Here is a 21,265-nt window from a genome sequence, read left to right as displayed (position 1 = left end):
ACAAGTATGTAAGTCAATACATCAAAATAAGTGCACTTTAAAACATGGCAAAAGATTAAAACATACTGATTCAAAATGTACTTTAAAGAAAAACTTTTAATTTGACATTATAAAGTGCACGTTTTAAAAGTCTACTTAAGTGTGTTAAGAAACAATCTTAAAAGTGTGCTCTCTTTAAGTGCACTTAAGCGGCCTTTTATTTTGTTAGCATTATATTATCTGCAAGTACAGTTTTAAAAATATACTTTTAAGAAATAATTACAGAATAATAGATGCACTTCAACAAAAATATTCATACTTCATGCATGCTTAATACCTTCATGCCGTCTTGCCCTTTAAAGGGACAGTCACACTACACTTCCATTCATAGCCATACGAATGACCGGAAACGAACGCACATGCAAATTTCTCTGCATTCCAAAGTTCTAATTAGGTGAACTCTGACCTGTGAATTCGCATCACGAGAAGATGTGTGACCAATAAAAGATTGAGAAGTCACAGCATGTGACGTGGCTTTACCTGTATTGAACCCGGAACATTTATTTAAGTTTTTGATCTTTCACAATCTGTATTTGCTTTGCGTTTTACACATAAAAGAGTTCAACAACATAGCTTGATTTATTGCACACTTTTATCATTTTGCAAACAGATCTTCACAGTAACAATGCTTACGAGATGAAAAGAAAACTGATGCATTATTATTTTTTTGCTCCAAAAACAGCCTCTTGGATCAACGTATCGTATTTATCGTACAGATATTTACAGAGACACTGAGAGTATTGGGAACTTTTTTTGATTCTGTTTGGCTAATAGAAGCCTTGACCATCCCATAATTCCTCACTGCCCACTAGAAAAGAAAAGAAAAAACACGTCTGAAACCAGGCCATGGGCCACTAAAAGGTCAGTTTGTGAATAATCCCAAAACATTCAAGTTTCTTGAGCATTGCACAGGCACTGGGGTTAAACACAAAACACACGTGGCCCCTCTTAAAAGATTCAGCCGTACTGTCAGCAGTCAGATTATCAGATCATCTTTATAATGTCTGTCAGGAACAGGGACTTCATTTAAAGCACGCAAATAATCTCAAATACAAAATATGACCTAAAACCCCACAAGATTTCCTCACAAATGCACTCTCTCTTAATAAATATAGCAATGTGAGCTTTTAACATACAACACACATGACTGACTAAAAAGGTTTCATTTAGAGACTAACTAAAATGTCTTTACAATGTTATGGCATGAATATGAGTGAATGAATGAGACTGGAAGTGGCGATTACCACTGCTAGAAAGATTAAAGGCACTCTATTGCCTTTTTGGCTGTAGTTTACACAATACAAAATAAGTGAGCACTGAAAACTTGTTTTATACAGAGCAATGCAATAGTAACGTTTATGCTGAAAATATGTGACTAATGCTGAAAAATAAAATGATCTATCACCATTACACCATGTCCTAACCACTTTCCAGCAGCAAGTAATTTGTTATTCAGGGGCCAGATTCACAAAACAGACAATTTTGTGCTCCCATAAACGCTTCTTTTAAAGGGGCTTTATGTCAGAATTTTCATGTTTTAATCTCTTTCTTATTGCCACTGTGTGAACAGCTTGTAACGAAATGTAAAAAAAGAGACCTTCCCCGACTTCCTACGTTGTCTATGAAAACCTTCGGACTCGGGTCGTTTTTCCCGGGAAAATCCAAAAGGATGTGACGTTTACATGCTCCCGAGAGCCTCTCTACCGTTCAATGACACATGAAATTGAAAAATAACTTTGCTGTGAGAATATCGGGGCCTTTAATCACGTTCAGTCTCTTGTACGTTACTTGTGCACGAGTGCCAGCATGAGCAATAAGTTGCTGCAGTTCACTTAACGGCCACCGGTGTCGCTCATCACAAGAGTTTCTGAATTCTACATAGAGCCTGTTTAAAGGGATACTTCACCTCTGGGAAGATGAATGTGTATTTAAAATAGGTCATTTAAGTAGAAGAAATGTGGAGAAATTTTTGAATTTGGAGCTTTCTAGACTGAGAAAAGCCAGAAAATGTATTTTTGGCTTATGTGGATGAAAGACAACAACTCCCAGAATGCACTTGCTTCGCTGCCTTAGGAGGCCACGCCTACCGGTTAGAGAGCACAGTTGAAAACAACAAGGCTAGCCTCAGTAAGTGATGAGTTTGCCAGGGATTTAGAGACCCAAAATGTCCGGGATTCGGCTTTTGCGTTCTACAGTCGCCATTCATCATGTTTACTGTGGCGAGCAGGACGAGGCTGACGGCCGCGGGAGAACGGCGCGAGGCCGGTGGCGTCATTACTGAGACGCGCCGGGTCTCGCATCTCTCACGGAGGAGCGGAAATTTTCTTAGCAAGGGTAAAGCGCACATCAACCGATCACTTGTTTAGCGTTCATGTAAACACTACAGTCAGATTCACCAATCGGAATGAATTCAGTTAGATTGAAACGAGAGGTGTGAGATCACCGGCGCCACCAGTCCGCCCCCAGCTCGAGCCAGTCTGGGCTTCTCGTCCGCGACAGGCAGGTCTTCTGCCTCGGCTGCTCTTCGCTATGCGACTTGTAAAGGTAGCCACAAACACCTGATTCAAGCATCAGACTTCCGAAATCCTCTTCCTCTATATCATATTGAGCACTCTCCTCCGCTATTGTCATATCTTCACATCTGTCTCCACAGCGCCTGTTAGCTTAGCTTCCAAACAAGATGGAGGATATTGCTTTCAGTTTCAGAAAGTGAAGTCCCACCCACTGATCTGTAATAGGCCTGTAGCGTGAGCGGGTCCCTCCCCCTGGAATAATGAGGAGCCAGTGTTTGTAGTCTCTACATTTTTCAATGAAATGTGACTTCCTGCTTATTATGACGCAAAATGATGATTTTTACGTCATAATAAGCAGGAAGTAAAACACTTAAATCCTTATTTCTCCCATCTCAGGGAAAAATGAATGAAAAATCCACGTTTATTATAATATATGACTGGGTTTCTAACAATACAAAGCTTAATGCAAATGGGTGAAGTGTCCCTTTAAGAGTGTTCTTCGTTTTTCTTAAGATTGTTCTAAAGAGAAAACTTGAAGAATCTGAATTCCTTAATATAAAACTCTTCTTATAAATCATTGTAAATAACCTCTGAAAGTTAACTCTTTCCCTGCCAGCATTTTTGAAAAACGTTGCCAGCCAACGCCAACATACAGTCTTTGATAATTTTCACAAAAATGTTATGGCCCCCCAGAATATTTTGCTGTATAAATAACTGAACATGCAATGTATCAAAAGAAAGAACAGAGCCTCTGCTTTAAAAAAAAGAAAATCTAGCTTCATGCAGTCTTTTTTTTAATCAACATTTGAATGTGGATAAGTTTCATGAAAAAAGTAACCTTTTGAGCAAAAAGCTGAGAAAATTGCGTTTTTGTCAAAGACTACATCCAGATCGGATTCAGAACGATGATCAAAACATAGATGGAGTAGATCGAGTCCATCAACACCCCTAAAGCTTCACAGTGCTATACCTCGTCCTGGGTCGACATTTCATTCATTCGGTAACATCAGCAGCAACAGCAGTTTTGATTTATATGCTGTTTAATGTTGATGATTGCATTATTTTACATAATGCATCTGCTTACAATCATTCAGTACTTTTTCAGAAGATGTGTAATAGCGCCCCCTACCGTATAACAGTGAAGACACGGAAAGCCGGAAAATTCAGTCAATGCCATTCACAGGATGCGTTCACTCAAGAGAGAGTACGAATGAATGAAGCAGACGGCTCTATCTTGAGACAGTCTCTTTTTAAAATACATGTCACATTAAAAATTGCAATGCAGACTGCTAAACTTCCGTCAAACCAGTCGTTTTTCATAGAGTTGATCAGCAAATCTTCGGTAATAACCGGTATACAGTCAGATAACATCAAAGCCTGTGGTTTTCTTAAGAAAAAATAAAAGAAAAAGAAAATAATTGAGAACTTCTAAGGATTTTTTTTAGAATTGCACTTAGAAACAATCTTACAAACTTCTTAGAATTCTTTCCCCACCATTGATGAGTTTTTCACTGTTATAAGGTAGGGTGCGACGTTATGGATCTTCTCAAATAGTACAGCATCTCCGGATCCAAAAACAAGCGAAGAAGAAGATCTACATAAACTATGTAAAAATGCACTTTTCTCAGCTTTTTGTTTGAAATGTGCTGGCTGGCAACTTTTTTAGTAAATGCTGACGGTGAAGGGGTTAAGAAATTCCTTCTTTCTTAAAAACAATTTTGTGAATCCGACCCCAGAACATTTATGAATTCCCTTTAACCTGCAAAGTCAAATATTCCAATGTCTTACTTGGAAAAGTGCAATAGAACGGCTCTTCCAACTTCTAACTTTGTGCACATAGATATGGGTGTATGATCACACAAGCATGGTGGCACACAGGGAGATGCACACAGTTAATGCTAAACATTCAATTATAACTTACTAAAATGCATTAACGAGTCAAAGTTCCCAGGTTCTCAGGAAACACTATGTAAAACACTATGATTGATCATCTCTGTCAACGATCGCAGGACAGCAAATGCTTGCACTGCGTATCATCATGTAACCTCCCCAATTTTATTTCTAGGACACATCTTTATAGACAATGCAACACCTGCAAAACTAACAGGAGAATCAGAGATCAGAGATATCAAATATGAATAACCTATATTTGACTGTGAATGGAGCGCATAATACACAGTTATGTGGAGCAGGATTTAGGACCAGTGCTAGTTCGCTAAAAGAAACAGACTCAAAAGAAACACAAACCAACCAAAATGTCTTGTCACATGTCGTGTTCTCAACTGGTTAGGACAAAAACTGATATTATGGACTTTTTACACCTGGTATTAAGATTTGTTTTTGTCGATCCGATCACAAGTGGCCAAAGGGTCTAAAACGTTTTGAGCTTGTCCACTTTCGACCATTTCCAAAGGTAGTCCAAAACGCACTGGACCAGATTGCTTTTGTAGTGTAAACGCTCATGTAGTCGAATGTGTTCGAACAGCCACAAAAGACCGTCTAATCTCGTGAAGAGCACGAGCCAGATGGGATTTAAACTTTGCCGTCTGAAATCATTAGCTTTATTTGAAGGTGAAAAAATGTAACAAGCACAATGTTGTCTTACCAGTCCTGATTCTAACACAATCCCTCGGCGGTCGGCATATTTTTGAGGCTATCAGAGCAGAAATGAAAGCTGCTGCTCTCTGTATCGCTTTCCCTAGTCTCCTTTCACGTTCATGTGCAAATTGCACAATATTAGAATGAAAGATTAGAAAAAGCCTTGCCCATAGATCCTCCCCTCAAAAGGAGACTGATTAAAACACCAGGTGTAAACAGGAATGCGTCTCCCTCGTCTGCATGTGATCCGATTGACCAAAACGCATCTTAATACCAGGTGTAAACAGGGTTGTAGTTGGGACACAGTGTCAGTTCCCCTACATGTTCGATTGGTTTGTTTCATTCCCTCAAGCCTGTGCCCTACTCTATAATCAGCCGCTGAAACCGCTCTGCCAGATGAGACACAAGATAGGTGCAGCGTGAAGTACGACTAACAACATAATAAACTTCCGCTAGCATAGCATCAGCTCGTCCTTAAGGTTCTGATTAAGAGAGAGCATGGGGCCTGAGATGGGAAACACTGACTGCGGGAATAGGACACCTGAACAACCAATCAGCGTCATTCTCTCTTTCTCCATGGAGATGTTTAAACACGTGCTTCACCACTGAATAACCTTAAATGAAGCGTACACTTCACCTCTGAATTTCCCTAAATAATGTGCCGAATGACTGAAGGCTTGATGGCACGATGTGAGATTTAAACGATGGCTTAGTTCAGATGGCAGGAAATGATGTGGAATTGTGAACGCACAGAGGAGGATGTGTCTAAGTGTCCTTGCACAGTAGCGCTGCACTGCAGCACTGTCATTAAAGCTCGTTTACGTGCCCTTATGTCAAAGACCTAAATGAGCAAAGTAAATAACAGTTGTGTACATGAATATATAGATCTCTGTTCCAACTTTGGTCCCTTCTGTAAAGTCTTCTGTACACTCTGCAACTCAAAATGTATTAAATTATAAAAGCATGACTTGTCAAACAAATCAGGATGCAGCAGAAAAGAAATATGTACTTCAGCTCCGAGCAACAGCCTTGGCCATCCAGAAACCAAATATCTCTTTCATCCCAGCGTTCCTCTGATAGCTGTGTCTCTGTACATCCGTATCACGCATCTACACACAGAATAGGTTGGCTCCTCAGAGGCATTGGTGGCTAGTCGTGGAATTCACTGAATTCAGAGTGTGACTCGAGCACAAGCCTCGGTGGGGCTCATGGTGGGGAACTGACTGACAGGGGTCGAGGTTCAGGCCTCACTACCTCCCTCCGTGCGCCTGGTGGTGGTGCGAGGAGGGCTGTCCATTCAGGTCGTTCTCCACCACTGACGAGAAGCCTTCTTTCTCCACGCAGTCGGCCAGCACCTTGAGCACCAGGCGCAGACGACGGTCCATGGCCTCCAGGTGGGGCTGGATGAGGATGGGCGCCAGCTGGTCCTGCAGTAGCGATTCCTCCATTAGTGAACTCAACTGGAACTCCTCTTTAGCCAACAGCTGTAGCCGCAGGTACGTCGACCTCTTCACTCTGTGTGTGTGTGTGTGTTTGTTTGTGAGAGAGAGAAAGATAGGTACAACTAAGTTACAGCATTCTAATTTGTTTAGTACAGTATGTAGAGCTTTAAACAGACGGAATTGCAGAATCCAGTCAGAAAAAAGTTTAAAGAGTTTACAGTCTAATGCGGAATGTCATGGAATTTGGAAAAATTTGGATTCATTTATCAAAAGTAGGGCTGTACACTTAAAAGTAATTCACAGATGGCAATATGGGCTTTCAATAAAACTTTTTTTTTTTTTTTTTTTTTACTTTGCGGCAGGAAAGGCAAAAAAATCTAATAAAAAATTAAATCTGTGCTACCTGAAAACATATATTGCCAATATTGCCAAATGGGTAGGAAAACTTTAACACCCATAATGCACTGGGCATGTTGTAGTCAAAAGCCAATCTGCAGTTTTCCTGAAAGCCATGGAGCTGGATTACATTTCATTAAAACTTTTTTGCACTTTTTAAAAGGTCAAAGACATCCATCTAGCACGTTTACATAAAAAATCAATGAAAAAGTAGTGCAGTGTGATGAAAAAACCTGTTCTGTGTGAACGGCCCCTTGGAATATTAAATCTAGCCACATGCTCACAGTGACAAATTGTTAGCAACAAAGTGGTCTATAGCAGCTTACGGTACATAGTAGAAGTATGCAAATTGGTGTGCCAGTGTTTTTTTTGCAACCATTTATACAGATTGTTCAAGCAAGAAAACATCAGCCACAGGAAATAAATGTATATGTGCAATAAAGGATATAGCCGCAGCTACAGAGCACAGCAGACAGCAGGATGTGTTTGTGTCAGTGCTATAGTGAATTACTGCACTGCAGTCACTCTCTCGGTTGGGAAGCTATTGCCTCAATTCAAGAGATGTCTCAAAGAGGAGAAAAACAATCTTACCTGCAGCACTGAGTCAACGGGACCAGGATGGACATTTCATCATGTGAATGCTTTCCAAATCTGAGGGGTTAGAAAGAAACAGAAGTCAAATGTCTGATATTTGATATTTTTAAATGGTGAAGTGCCCTTAATTATTTTGAATGTGCGCTTGTAGTGTACTTCAAATCTTAAAAAAACAAAACAAAAACTGTACTTGCAGATAATGTTAGTAAAATAAAAGGCCACTTAAGTTTAAAGACAACACTCTTTCATGGCTGTTTTACTTTTAAAAAATGTTTTTTTTTTATATATCAAATTAAAGGTGCTGTATGTATTTTTTTGACTGTACTAAAGCACAAAACAATTTTTGCAGATATTTAGGGAACATACTAAGTTCACATACTCGTTTCTCTAACAAACAATGCTACAGCCAGTTATTCTACTTTAAAATGTGAGTTTTTAAGCCAGTAAAAATACTAGGTCATAGATTGCAGATTCTACCCGACCTAAAAAGCCTCGGCATCCATCTAAAAAGCTCTATGACTAGAGGCATATTAAAACACGGATAGATCAACTCATCAACTTATAGTGTAAGGCTCGTCACTATTCATTGTCAATTGTGCTCATTCCTGTTACATGTCCTCTATCTGGCAACCTGTGTGAACATTGATTCTGAGGAGGAGGGGGTGGGAGAAACAACCCTCTTCAATATTTTGAATTTGGACTGCAGTGCCTATTTCAACCACTAGCTGTCAATATTACACACTGCACCTTTAAAAGTTTGAATTTAAAAGTACATTTTAAATCATTTTAATAATCTTCTGTCATGCTTTAAAGAAGTACACTTATTTTGACGTGTTGACTAGCATACTAAAGCGAATACTAAAGAGTACTTGATTATAATTTTAATGGTAGTGTGTTATCGACAGTTTAAAGTTAATATATTTTAAATGTACTGAATTGCATTCATCATTAAAAATGTGTAATTACAAATATATTTAAATACATACAAGTTTCAATTAAAATGACATTAAAGTATATTTTAGTTCACCATGAATGCTTGTTAGTAACTTTAACCATATTTAAAAAAAACAATAGAAGTAATTATGAGTTATATAAAGATTAATTAATTATGTCCTACTTAAGTGGGTTACAAAAAGTGCAACTATTGCAATTATCATGCAATTAAGTTTATAAAAACATTACAATCAGTTAATAAATTCAAAGTTTAAGCAGAACTGGCAGATTTTTATTTTGTACTCATACATTTTAATTGCTGTTAATTTGAAATATTTGAGTTAGCTAATTCATACATTTGAGTAAGTCCCCCTGCTGTAGTCAATAATTGTATCCCTTAAAACTCGTCTTTGATCACCAAACCTTGAACGTAACTCTACACCCTTGCCTCATTTAGTATACGCAGTTCTATGCAATATATGCAATATGCAAATGAGCCCCGTCTCCACTCACTCACACCAGCTCAGAGATCCACTCGTTGACGATCACACGTTGATCTGATTGGTTACAAGGTAGTTTGTGACGTCAGAAAGACGAGAGATTTCAAACCACGTTTTTGAGACTGAAAATACTCAGCAATGGTGTTGATTTTCACCACAGTGGGACTTTAAATTAAATTATCATGTAATCTCAACTTAAATATTTTTAGTAGTGGAAACTTGCCAAGCTTTAACTAGTTAAATAAAGTAAATTCTAAATTGCTAATAGCATAGCTATTGCTGAATGAGAACGGCAATATGGAACATTTGACATATATCTGTTCTCAAACCAAGCTCATGCTCCACTCGTCACCATGATGGTACTGTAACCCCTCCCAAAAATCCAAAATAACAGAAACTCTTCTAAATTAGCATAGCAAAACATTAAACACTACTAAATCTCACACTTAACATTAATCTTGCACACAAAAAACACACATTATAGAACACTTTATTTTAGCATTTACTCTCCGTTTTGAGTGTCATGGCAAAGCATGCTGGGAAGTAGAAATCCCAGCCCAGTTTCAGTTAAATTTAAGTTTGTGAACTGAAAAGAAAAAGAAAGTTCTAAATACTTTTTAAAACTAATTTGTTTAAGTTTACTCCACTCAACGCAATTATTTATTTTGAGCATTAGGGTTTACAGTGATACTTGTTTTAAAAGTATGCTAAAGTGTACTTCTTTTTCATAACGGTAAAGATGCTAAAAACCTCAATAGCCAATTTCCAACATACCAGTAAGTCCAGTATGATGTTCAATGGATTCAGGGAAATCACATGCATGATATGCAGGGTCTAAAACTTGTTTCAATTTTCAGAAGTCATAAAAGTTAGAATATGAAGAACACAGCAAATACTTTCAGCTCTTTAAAGTAAACACAGCCTATAACAGGAAAAATCACCTATGTTAATATTTTACTTTTACTTTCATATTGGTGTGTCAAATTGTATGCACTGCTTTTATGGTTCAGTGGAGCTGAAATGTGTTTTTCAGAGGCCATACCTTACATTTACGGTTATGTTCTCAAAACTGCCAAGTACAAGTAATGACAGAACAGTAACTTCAACAAAAATACTGACAAATAAAGAGTAGTCCTTCATATAACCTCATGACAGGGCATTTGCAACATATTTGTAGCGGTAAAACCCCATCGAAGATTCAGTTCGTGTTTGTATTTCACACAAAATGGAAGAAAATAAATGCAAATTTAAGCCAGGCCTTAGATTAATCTGGCATTGAGGGAGCTACGGCTCCACACAGTGGTCTGCTTCAGCAACAAATGTGGAGAATGAAAAAGCAAAATGTCAGTTTAATCAAAATCCTTTATCTGTGCGAGCACCTGTGTGACTTCATACCCACCGTGAGCCCTTCGACTGCACACACATTACACCCTGAGACACGACGCCATATAAATCTGACCTTCCACATCTACATATTCACACCTCTTAAGATAGAAACACACTGTTTCCATGGTTTCAGTGTAAAAAGGAAGAGCCTGTGAGTGGAGTCATGAGGAGCGAGGTGTGAAGGACGGACAGGACGTTACACATTAATAAAGGCGGCTTACCCTCTGCCGTTGTCCAAATGAATAATGAAAGTCTCATTTCCAAACTTCTCAAAAGTCTCGTAATGGTGACGATCCATGTTGCCTGTTCAATTAAAACAAATGGAGAGAGTGAAATAGGGTAGGATTGACGTGGGATGTAGAACCTAAAATAATTGAATGTTCATTACTGATAAAAGGAAGTCCATCGCACCTTTAAGTTAGCCCTTTCTGTGTCATATTATCAACATGATCACATTCACAACTGCTGAAAAACCTGTTGCACAATCTACTACATGCCGTCTGTCGTCTGACTGATAGAAATCTTAACATAAGAATAACTTTATTGTTAGTAATATGTCATGGACTAAAACAACTTACGACATGTTGTAGAAACATCTTTTTAAAATGTGAGTATCAAATACGATCCATCAGAAACGTTTATCAATCCAACTCTCAATCATCACTGTATTGAATGCATTATATGTTTTGCCTCCACAATAAAAACTACCGAGCTTTGATCATAAAACTAAGCATTTAAATATCATCCTAATGAGACATATTGTTGGGATATATAGAGAGACAACTGATAGTTATATACATTTTATATCTGCTATACTAGATCTCAATGATTTACATTACAAGCTATCATTTCATCTTACTTTTCGGTCATGTAAATATCAGCATCTGGACCAAATTGCATATTTTTGCTCAGTTTGGGCCTCTGAATAAAAGTGAGGTGTTTTTCCTCCTTGAGTATGAGCTTCATATTCTCACTATATCAGACTATATGAGCCATAAAAGCCTGATATGTCAAATATGATACTCAAAAAATAAAATAATTAATACAACCCATAATGGGTTATCTAAGGGGTTAAATTATGATTCATAAAGTCCAGATTTACAGTTGATCATTTTAGTTGTCTTAATGACTAATGAGAAAACACTTGAATCAGTTTCTATGTGTGCGTCTCAATCAGCTCTCTAGCTCCCTCGATTCCTGAATCAGTATTTCGTGTCTTATACGGGCACTGGTAAGGACCCTGGTTCACTACACACTCCCAGACAGCAACATAGTGTTGGCCCAGATCCGGGCCACATCTGGTACATGTGGATTCAACGCGTACCAGATGTGGGCCGGATCTGGGCCGACACTGTGCTGCTGTCTGGGACTGGGGCAGTGATTACTCAATTTCCGGCGACATGACTACATACAATGTTGTAAAACCTATATCTTTTTGATATTATTTGTTATGCTGTTTAATAAACACATTGTTCTGTTACATGTCCTTACAACATTTCAGACGAATATTAATTAAAAATGTTAACTACAGTAGATGTGTTCACAACCTGTCAAGCGATGTGTGTTTATGCTGACATATAACAATAATAATAATAAAAAAGGTTTATCTTAAATCTTCTATCGCGCATCATATTTATTGAGTTGGCTCATGCGTTTTATGTTTTGCGCTTCAGAAATGCGACATAATTTCCGTTAAGGGAGCATAGATGGATCATAAAACCATTCCCTGGTTTTTGCAGTGCATCGTGGGATTTTTCAGGGAGCGAACGTTCCAGTGCACTGGAAAGATTTTGCGATTGTGACAGCCCTTAAAATGGCCGACACCCTGATCAGTGCCCTGACTACTGAGCTAGTGAGCTCATTGATACACACCCAGTATGTATCCACACACAACCAGGGCTGAAGGAGTTTGTTCACACAATGTCCCCACAGAAAAGCAGCGTGGACTTATGATGAACGGGGGAAATCCCACCAGAACAGCCTCGCTGAAGACGTGATCAAAATACTCTCAACCTCAGACGACACACCCAGGAGACCACCCACAGTCTGATCACTACTGGAGCCTTTACATCCCACAATTCTGACTTCATATCTTGCATTTGTGACTTTATTTCTCGAAACCTGAGACTTTATACTCCTAACTTTGTACTTAAGTGTATAATTGCACTCTAACAAGGACACAATAAAAAAGTCACACGGAAAGATATAAAGTTACAATTGGGAGATAAAGAGTAATATTAATGAACAAAATGTACTTGCTTAATATTAGAGTTATGTTTAGGGTAAGTTGCATGCTATTTTTCTAAATTTACAACAGCAAGTACATGTAACAAAGATGTAACTTTGTACCTGACTTTGTATCTCAAAATTGTGATGTTATTTTTGAGACATTCTATTTTATATAGTTGGGACTTTACATCTTACAATTTGACTTTATATACACTTATATACTTTTTTATCTTGTAAGGTGACCATATCTCACAGTGTGACTTTTTTCAATTTCACAGTGACTGTATATCACCCAAATGTGATTTTTTTTTATTTCGCAGTGTGACTTTATCGCAAAATGTGACTTTATATAAAAATGTATCTCGCCGTGTACATTTTTTTTTATTTTGCAATGTGACTTCACATCTCATAATGCAACTTAATATCTGCCAAATATATTTTTTTATCTTGAGACATGACTTTATAAAGCTAGCAATGTGACTGCACTTCCCAAATGTATTTTTGTAATCTCACAATGGGACTTTTTTATCATACAGTTTGACTTTGTGTATAGCAATTGTGACTTCGCTAAAAAAAATTGCTGCCTTAAAATTTTAAGTACAATCAACTTGGATGTTTCAGTCATTTCAACTTAAATTACATTAAACTGACTGAAAAATTTGTTGAATCTTGTATAACTTATAAAAAAAAACTTATTTGATGAGTTAAAGCAATGTAAAAACATATGTTGTCAAAACTTATGGATCATATAATTTCCTACAGTGCACAATTCCCTATTTATTTATTTATTTATTTATTTTTTACACTAAGTCAGAAACATGCTTTCATATAGTTCATAGACCATATTAAGCAATTTGATTGGCTGGCTATTACACAACTTCTAGGAGACAAAATGTACAGGTTATTATCGGGGGCATGTTGTCACAAAAGGTGTTCAATGAACTTTTTCCTGCATGGAAGTCAATTCAATTTTATCCAAGACTTCATGAGTCTATACAAATATTCAATTCAAAACTGCAACAATTTAAAACACTTACCCATTAGAAAGTCAAAGATAGTCATGTCCATGATGTCCAGAAGTCGTGTGCCTTGGTCATACGGAGGAGTCTGTTTGACTTCATCACAATAATCCGGATCCACTTCCCACCTTATAACAGAGAAAACCACTAAGAAACTCACTTCACCTTTGAATTTGATCTGCATTTTGCCCCTTCTCGTAAATAACCCTACTAGAGTACAACTTCCATCTCAAACAGGATGGCCCATTGTTTTACAGCACAGATAGGATTTCTCTGAGAGTAAGTGAGAACCGCAGTAGTCTTTTTTGCTGATAAAGCCAGACTGTAGTTTAATGAAGATATGGGGTGGTGCGTGGAGACCTGAGATAAAGCAGAGAAAAAGAGCTTACTCAGCTTTCTTGCGTTTGTGGTAGGACCGGCGCCAGGGGTTCCTCCAGGTCTTGCGCTTAGCTAGTGCCAAGTCAGGAAGAAATGCAGCCAGGGAGCCCTCGATCTGGTCGGGCTTCCCACACAGGGCATGTTCTGTAGAGCAGTAGTACGAGCACTCGCCGTAGAAGCAGATGTTGTTGGCTGCAGAGGTGAGGAAGTGAAAGGGTCTTAGGAAAGAGAAAAACTGTTCTTGGGGTCTCAAAATGGACCACTAGTGAGGGAAAGTCCCTCTGGTGTAACATGGGGTTAAGTGTCTTCAAGCACACAATGGTAATAGCTTATTGACCGTTCATTACGGGGTTTGAACCTACAAGTTTTCGGACTCCCCAGATATTTAACTCAAGTTTTATAAAATGTAAAGCAGCTGTTTCTCACTGATGCATTGATTTGTAATGCATACATAATCTTATCTTTTAGACTGCATCCAGTTTCGAAAAAAATAAAGAAAGAAAATAATCTAGTAGGCCTAATTCATGTTTCAAATCATGAATTATACATCTAATATTAACCATTCATTGATTTAGTAGGAAAATAACTCTTGATAACTCTTGACATGCTGTATACTGTGATAAATGATTACTTCCCACCTATTAGTAATGTAGCAAAGTGTTAAACACAGGCTCAAAACAGTACATGTACTCCCGGTAACACTTTTTCAATGTTACACATGTAGTTATTGTAGTAATAACTATAGATTATGCATACCCTAATCCTACCCCTTAAAGTAAGTACATTATGATTACTCAGTACTCAAATCTATAATTACACTGTAACAAGGACACCTTGAAATAAAATGAAACCATACCCTTGTGAAAAGGAAGTGCACTTAAACACTTTATTTTACAGTGCCCTTGTTACACGGTACATGTACTTACTATAGTAACAACAGTAAATCATGCATAACCCTAAACCTAAACCTAAGTGGGTTACACTTTATTTTAAGGTGTCATTGTTACAGTGTAATTATATATTTAAGTACTGAGTAATATTAAGCAACTACATGTACTTACTATAGGGTTAGGGTAGGATTAGGATTTGGTTGAGGGTTAGTTGCATGTAATTATGAATAATTTACTGTTATTACTGTGGTAAGTACATGTACATTTGTATCAAATTTAAAGTTTAAAATGTTATATTTAAAATTTGTATGCTTTAATACTCTTTTGTCATGCTTTAAATAACTAAATTGTATGTCTTGACTAAGATACTAAAGAGCATGTTACTTGATTTTAACTTTAAATGTAGTGTATTATTTGATAGTACAAGCTGATACATTTTAAATGTACTAAATTGCAACTTCATAATTACAAATGTGTAATTACAAATATATTTAAATACATAACATACAAGTTTTAAGAGAAATTACATTGAAGTATATTTTAGTTTGCCATAAATTCTTACATTCAGCCACACACTACAACCATATTTCAACGACAAAAGTCGTTATTATGAAATTACATATACAGATGTACGTAAGTCCTATTTAAATGTCAAAAAGGTTAAGCTAATTCCATGTAATATGAATTTAAACTGTAATGCATTTTCATTTAATTGCAATTAACATGCAATTAAGAGTCCCAAAACATTTTGTTCAGTTTGTACTACGTTCCTTCAAAGTATATTATTGCTGTAATAAGCACATAATAAGTGTGCTTCTTTTTCACAAGGATATTATAAATTCTGTTTTGAGGAGCAAAATTTTGTTATAAAATAACCAACACACAACAGTTGAACTGCTTAGGTTGACTTTTTCTTCATGTTGACTTGTTTGCGACACATCCTGCTCTGTATTTTTGCTTCACTCCATGTTTCTTAATCAGTCTTATATATAAATAACGGAAAGCAGCCGCCCCAGTAATAGCCTCATAAATGTATCTACCATGGTAGAAAAAAAAAAGGTTGACACATACAGTTATATAGCATCATACCACTCGTCCCTTCCCCCATCATCATGATGGTAAACACATTTGAAAGCAACTATGACAATCTTTTGTGCAGAAACCTTGTTTATAGTGTTAATACAGTTTGTAGAGCATGTTTTTGAAATAGGTGACTTCTCCAGATGTGCCTTTATGTGATGAAGGATGTCAGTGATCTAAAACGCTCGGATTCACCAAGGGCTCATTAAGCGCTGCTGTTTAGCCAATGATGAATCATTGTGTATAACGCCTTTTTTCAAATGTTTCCTGACACGGCTCCCCGGGGGAAGAGGAGCCCTTTCACTCCTTCCCACAAAAACACATTTGTCATGAAAAGTGGAGGCAGAATGCTAATGATAGCCCTGCAGAGAAAGAATATGGCCAATCTGTGTGCCTCATCCGAACACTTACATCATCTAAATGTCGGTAATTTAGTTGCCAAACTTGCTGCACGTGTGTTATTGCATGCTTGTTACTCCCCAATTAAAGGCTGTAATTAGCCTAGCATCTTGGCTGGGGGTTGCTAATATTGGCTGTAGTTTGTGATGGTTCTCTGAGGATTTTTTAAGCTGCTGAAATAAGGAATATGCAGTTATAAATATGTATATCAAGATGCTAACGTTGACGCTATGTAGGCTGTGCAACAAATGTAGCTAAATGCTAACACTTCTACACAACATAGGCATCTGGATGTTTGTCATAAAACCGGCTTACTTCATGCTCAGAAGTGTGAATAGTTTTGTGGATTTGGCAGGGAATTGCATACGTTTAGCATGTAGTGATGCAGTTTCTGTCGCTGTGCTGAACTCTATATGCGTGAGAAGCCAACAATCAGGAGGGGGGGTATGGCGTGATGGGATAGAAGAAAAGGCCACGCGGAAGCCACTCATACCTGGGGAAACGAAGAATGTCCGCCAGAGCTTTTTGTCACGGGTCACGTCTCGGATCTCCCGTGTCATGTTCACCAACCTGCCGGCCACCGGGGGAACTCTCCGGAAATCCAGGATTCTGTGTGCCACAAACAAATAACCGTGTCAGTTATTCATTTGCAATGCATTATCAGATGTAACACCTGTGGTGTTTCTTCATCCAGACGTTGCACAGTTCACATCACAAGCTGCTTTATGAGAACAGTGACACCAGACATTCAATCTTCTGCCGCAATCAATAATGAGGAAGCAAACAATAAAGAGTGCAGAAAATCCATAGAATAAAGCAATTTCTAAAGTGGCTGGATAACGATTTTTTTTCTTCTTCAAGGAGCAACTGCTAAGCAACTGAGCCCACTCTTTACTCACTGGCTTTATGACACCTCTGTGATTGTACTTTATTAGCTCTTTAAAGACTTTTGTTGGCGTTTTAGCATCTGGCCACAGACCGCAGGATATAAATGCCCTCTACTTTCTCACTCATTTCGTCTTTCTTGTGTACTTGTCTTGGGCAAAAGTCAGAATTGGCTCCTTTTCAATTATTCCAGAATGTGAATTTTTTATTAAATCAGCCACACGCCTCACAAGAAGTTGAAGTGGAATTATAGGAAGAGGAATTCAGTTTAAAGAAATTCAACAGGAGGAATTTCATTAACATAACACAAGATTTGTAGTAAAACACAACCTTAGATTATTAATTTTTATAATGATGTTTTTTTTTGTATCTCTTAACACCTAGAATTTTATTTTCTTCAACTGATAGACTGATTTTGAAAAAATAAATGAAAAAATAAATAAAAAAACGACAAAAAACTTATTCTAAATATCTTAGAATAACCCTCTTGACCTGCAAGACATTTTGCTGCTAAGAAAAACATTTTATGTAAACAATTCAAAAAGGCATCAGTAAACTATTATAGAAAATGTATTAATACACATTTGAGTGATTCTGAGAACATAAAGTTGATCAAATTGGCTCTAAACATTAATGTTAAAAATTATTTAACCTCCAAAAGTCACACTTTTATTCTTTATAACATCCAATAAACGCTGCAAGTGCTAAGAAGCTTCTGTCACCTCTCTACTGCAGTCTTGGCCCATTCCTCGCTTGAAAAAGCTTCCATATCACTGATAATCTTTGGTTTTCACGATACCACGGCTCGCTTCATTTTTCCACCAAATGTAAATCTGAAGACTGTACAGGCCACTCAAGAACGTCCTATGACTAATCCCTGAACCAAGCTTCAGTAGATTTGGATGTACACTTTTGGATGGCAGTCCTGCAGGAAAGTCCATTGATCATCAAGCTTCAGTCTCTGCACCAAAGGCATCACAATCTTTGCCAAAATGGCTTGATACTTCAAAGAATTTATGATGTCCTTTATACAGTCAAGATTTCCACTTCTTGCTACAACAAAGCACCCCATAACAAGACTGGAGCACATCCATGTTTGACCATGAAGATGGTGTTCTTCTGCTCATAAGCTTTACCTTTTTTGCATCAGACATACCGCTGATCCATGGGTCCTAATAAGTTCCAGTTTGGTCACATCACTCCATAAAACATTCTTCCAGAAGTCCACAGGTCTATCCAAATGAATTTTAGCATAGCTTGTCTAGTGTTCTTCTTATACTCTGCATTGAAATGTTTTTTCCTCCTTTCATCGGGTCATCTTGCAGATCTTTGGCATCCAATTTGTAATAATTTGTTTGTTTTTTTCTCTGATCAAACATTGTATTCCCCTTAATGATATTGTGCTTTTTCTTCAACACCCTCAAGGGTTTTCTGGTAAAACAAATTGTAAACTTATGAATAAGGCTGCCAGCTGTGTCTCTACAAACTTTTAGTGTTTTGGAAATCTTCTTGTAGCCATAGACTTTCTAATGTAATAAAACCATTTATTCTCTATAGCTTTTATGAGAACTCTTTAAACTTGGCCATGTTTGCTACTCAACTTTAGCACATGCAAGGGCTAAATGTATGTATGTGTAACCACACAAGCTAATTCAGTTTTGTTATAGAGTTTCCAAAGGCTTTGTACCATAGCATACAAATATGTGACTTAAAAACAGCAGCGATGAATGGGGGTTGAATAATTATGACAGCTGTATTACAAAAAAAATCCTATAACTCAAAATAATTACATTATATATTGACATTATCACTTTTATTTTGCCACTTTTTTTATTTATTATAAAACTCTGTATCTTTAGAAAAGCCTACATTTGTAAATATTACAGTGTCCGAGGGGATTGTATTATTTAAATTGTAACTATATACAGACCCTTTCCAAAAAATTAGAATATCATGGAAAAGTTTATTTATTTCCATAATTCCATTCAAAACGTTAAACTTCCATAGATTATAGATTCAGGGCCCACAACTTAAACGATTTCAAGTATTTAGTTGTTTATTTGTACATAATTTGGGCTTCCAGCTCATAAAACCCACGAAAACAGAATTTCAAAAAATTGGAATATTGCATGAAATCACACAGTAATTACACAGTGATACCATGGTCATTGAACCAGGTTTTGGTTCTTTTGGCAGTGTGGGCAGGTGCAAATCCTGCTGGAAAATGAAGTCAGCATCTCCATAAAGCTTATCTGCTGAAGGAAGCATGAAGTGCTCTGAAAATGTCCTGGTAGACATGGTTCCAGCAGGATTTGCACCTGCCCACACTGCCAAAAGAACCAAAACCTGGTTCAATGACCATGGTATCACTGTGTAATTACTGTGTGATTTCATGCAATATTCTAATTTTTTGAAATCCTGTTTTTGTGGGTTTTATGAGCTGGAAGCCCAAATTATGTACAAATAAACAACTAAATACTTGAAATCGTTTAAGTTGTGGGCCCTGAATCTATAATCTATGGAAATTTAACGTTTTGAATGGAATTATGGAAATAAATAAACTTTTCCATGATATTCTAATTTTTTGGAAAGGGTCTGTATATATATAAATTTGTTGACCCTAGAGAGGATAATAAATATTATAATTTGTATTTACATTATAGATTATATTTGATTTTATGTCGTGGCTGGTTAGGACAAAAACTCTGATTAACATGGAAAAGATACCTTTTATCGTGTGTTAGTTTCCAAAGTTCCTAATTACGCACCTGTTTCTGTTCAGTTCATTACCACTTCTTTTGTCCTTAGTTTCCTCAGTTGTGTTCCGTGTCATCTTAGTATTATATGGTATATGTTATATGTTATTCTGTTAAGATTATTATTAAAAGACTGCCTATTTTGTCTTTGTGCGCTCATTACAGCCACACACTGTGACATACAGTTTGAATTTGCACCCTGTTTGCATTTCAATTCAAATAGAGGAATTGAATTGTAATGTAAAAGTCTTTCAGAATTCAATTCTGACTGGTGCACAACCCTGGTGGAGGGTTTATTCAGTTCTCAGTCTTTGTCTGTGTGTGCAGTGGGCCGTCTCGGAGAAAAGCTCACATCGTGTTGTGTGAGCGCTTTCAACATTCAACCTCCAACGACGCATGGGCTCCAGGCCCCTGAGAGACAGAAACCCAAGCCTTTGAGATGAAACCACTCAGGGGTCGCAAGTTGCAAAGCAACTCTGGACGCAGGCGACAAAGAGCCCAGTGTGGAAACACCGCATTCTAGAAACAGACATTTGTGGAAATAAGCTATAACAGCGAGGAACCGCCGATGGAAGTGGTTTACATCCTGTAAACATACTGCAGTAGCACAACGTTTCTTGTCAAATTCAATTGTTTTCACATGCTCACACGCTAATGGAATTTCAATATAATAATTCACTAGCAAGCATCCTCTCAGCGTTATCACTCAGCTGACAATAAATTGGCATATCGTACTGCGCTTTTTCTCTCCCAAATAAAATATATCATGGACATGACAGCAACAACGTTCTGGAGGAAATCAAGTGGGTCTCACAAACTCAATTAGCTCTCTGATTCCACAAAGCCTTCCTCTGTGGGGCGTCTTGTTAAAGTCAGCAGGGAGTTTTCTTCTCACTTCTGCCTGCACTCACATGCACCTTGTTACTCTCGGTGTAACCGTAAGGTGCATCGACTCTATAGCACTAAGTGCTTTTCAGGCCGTTGTCCAGTAGTCTATATATATCCGTATATTCTGTATTCATGAAACAGCTGGGTGACCATATACTATTTACCATAATGTTCAGTATAAAACAGAAAATACTGCAGATACTGTTTCCCATAGCTTCTTCTTGACTAATTATTTAGTCAGAAAATCTAAACATTGATACACAACACCAGATTAAATTTGAGCATTTCAAAAACATTGAAACATTGAACACATTTCATCTTTTAATTTTAATCACACTGT

General features: G+C 37.3%; 1 protein-coding gene across 1 annotated transcript in view; it reads right to left on the bottom strand.

Annotated features, from left to right (window-relative positions):
- Positions 1-599: 599 nt before the first annotated feature.
- The window catches only part of fam20ca (FAM20C golgi associated secretory pathway kinase a), a 74,195-nt gene continuing 53,529 nt past the window's right edge, over positions 600-21,265 (bottom strand). Inside the window, exons 5-10 of the mRNA XM_084130766.1 lie at positions 16,890-17,005; positions 14,039-14,219; positions 13,668-13,777; positions 10,623-10,704; positions 7,580-7,639; positions 600-6,665 (exon numbers count right to left, since the gene is read on the bottom strand). Coding sequence (XP_083986892.1) covers positions 6,401-6,665; positions 7,580-7,639; positions 10,623-10,704; positions 13,668-13,777; positions 14,039-14,219; positions 16,890-17,005 — 814 coding nt within the window. The 3' untranslated portion in view covers positions 600-6,400. The remainder of the gene's footprint in view (positions 6,666-7,579; positions 7,640-10,622; positions 10,705-13,667; positions 13,778-14,038; positions 14,220-16,889; positions 17,006-21,265) is intronic.

Source organism: Abramis brama, assembly GCF_963993115.1.
Source record: "Abramis brama genome assembly, chromosome: 1".
Taxonomy (NCBI): domain Eukaryota; kingdom Metazoa; phylum Chordata; class Actinopteri; order Cypriniformes; family Leuciscidae; genus Abramis; species Abramis brama.
The sequence above is the reverse complement of the archived record's forward strand: the minus strand, read 5'-3'. Positions and strand labels throughout refer to the sequence as shown.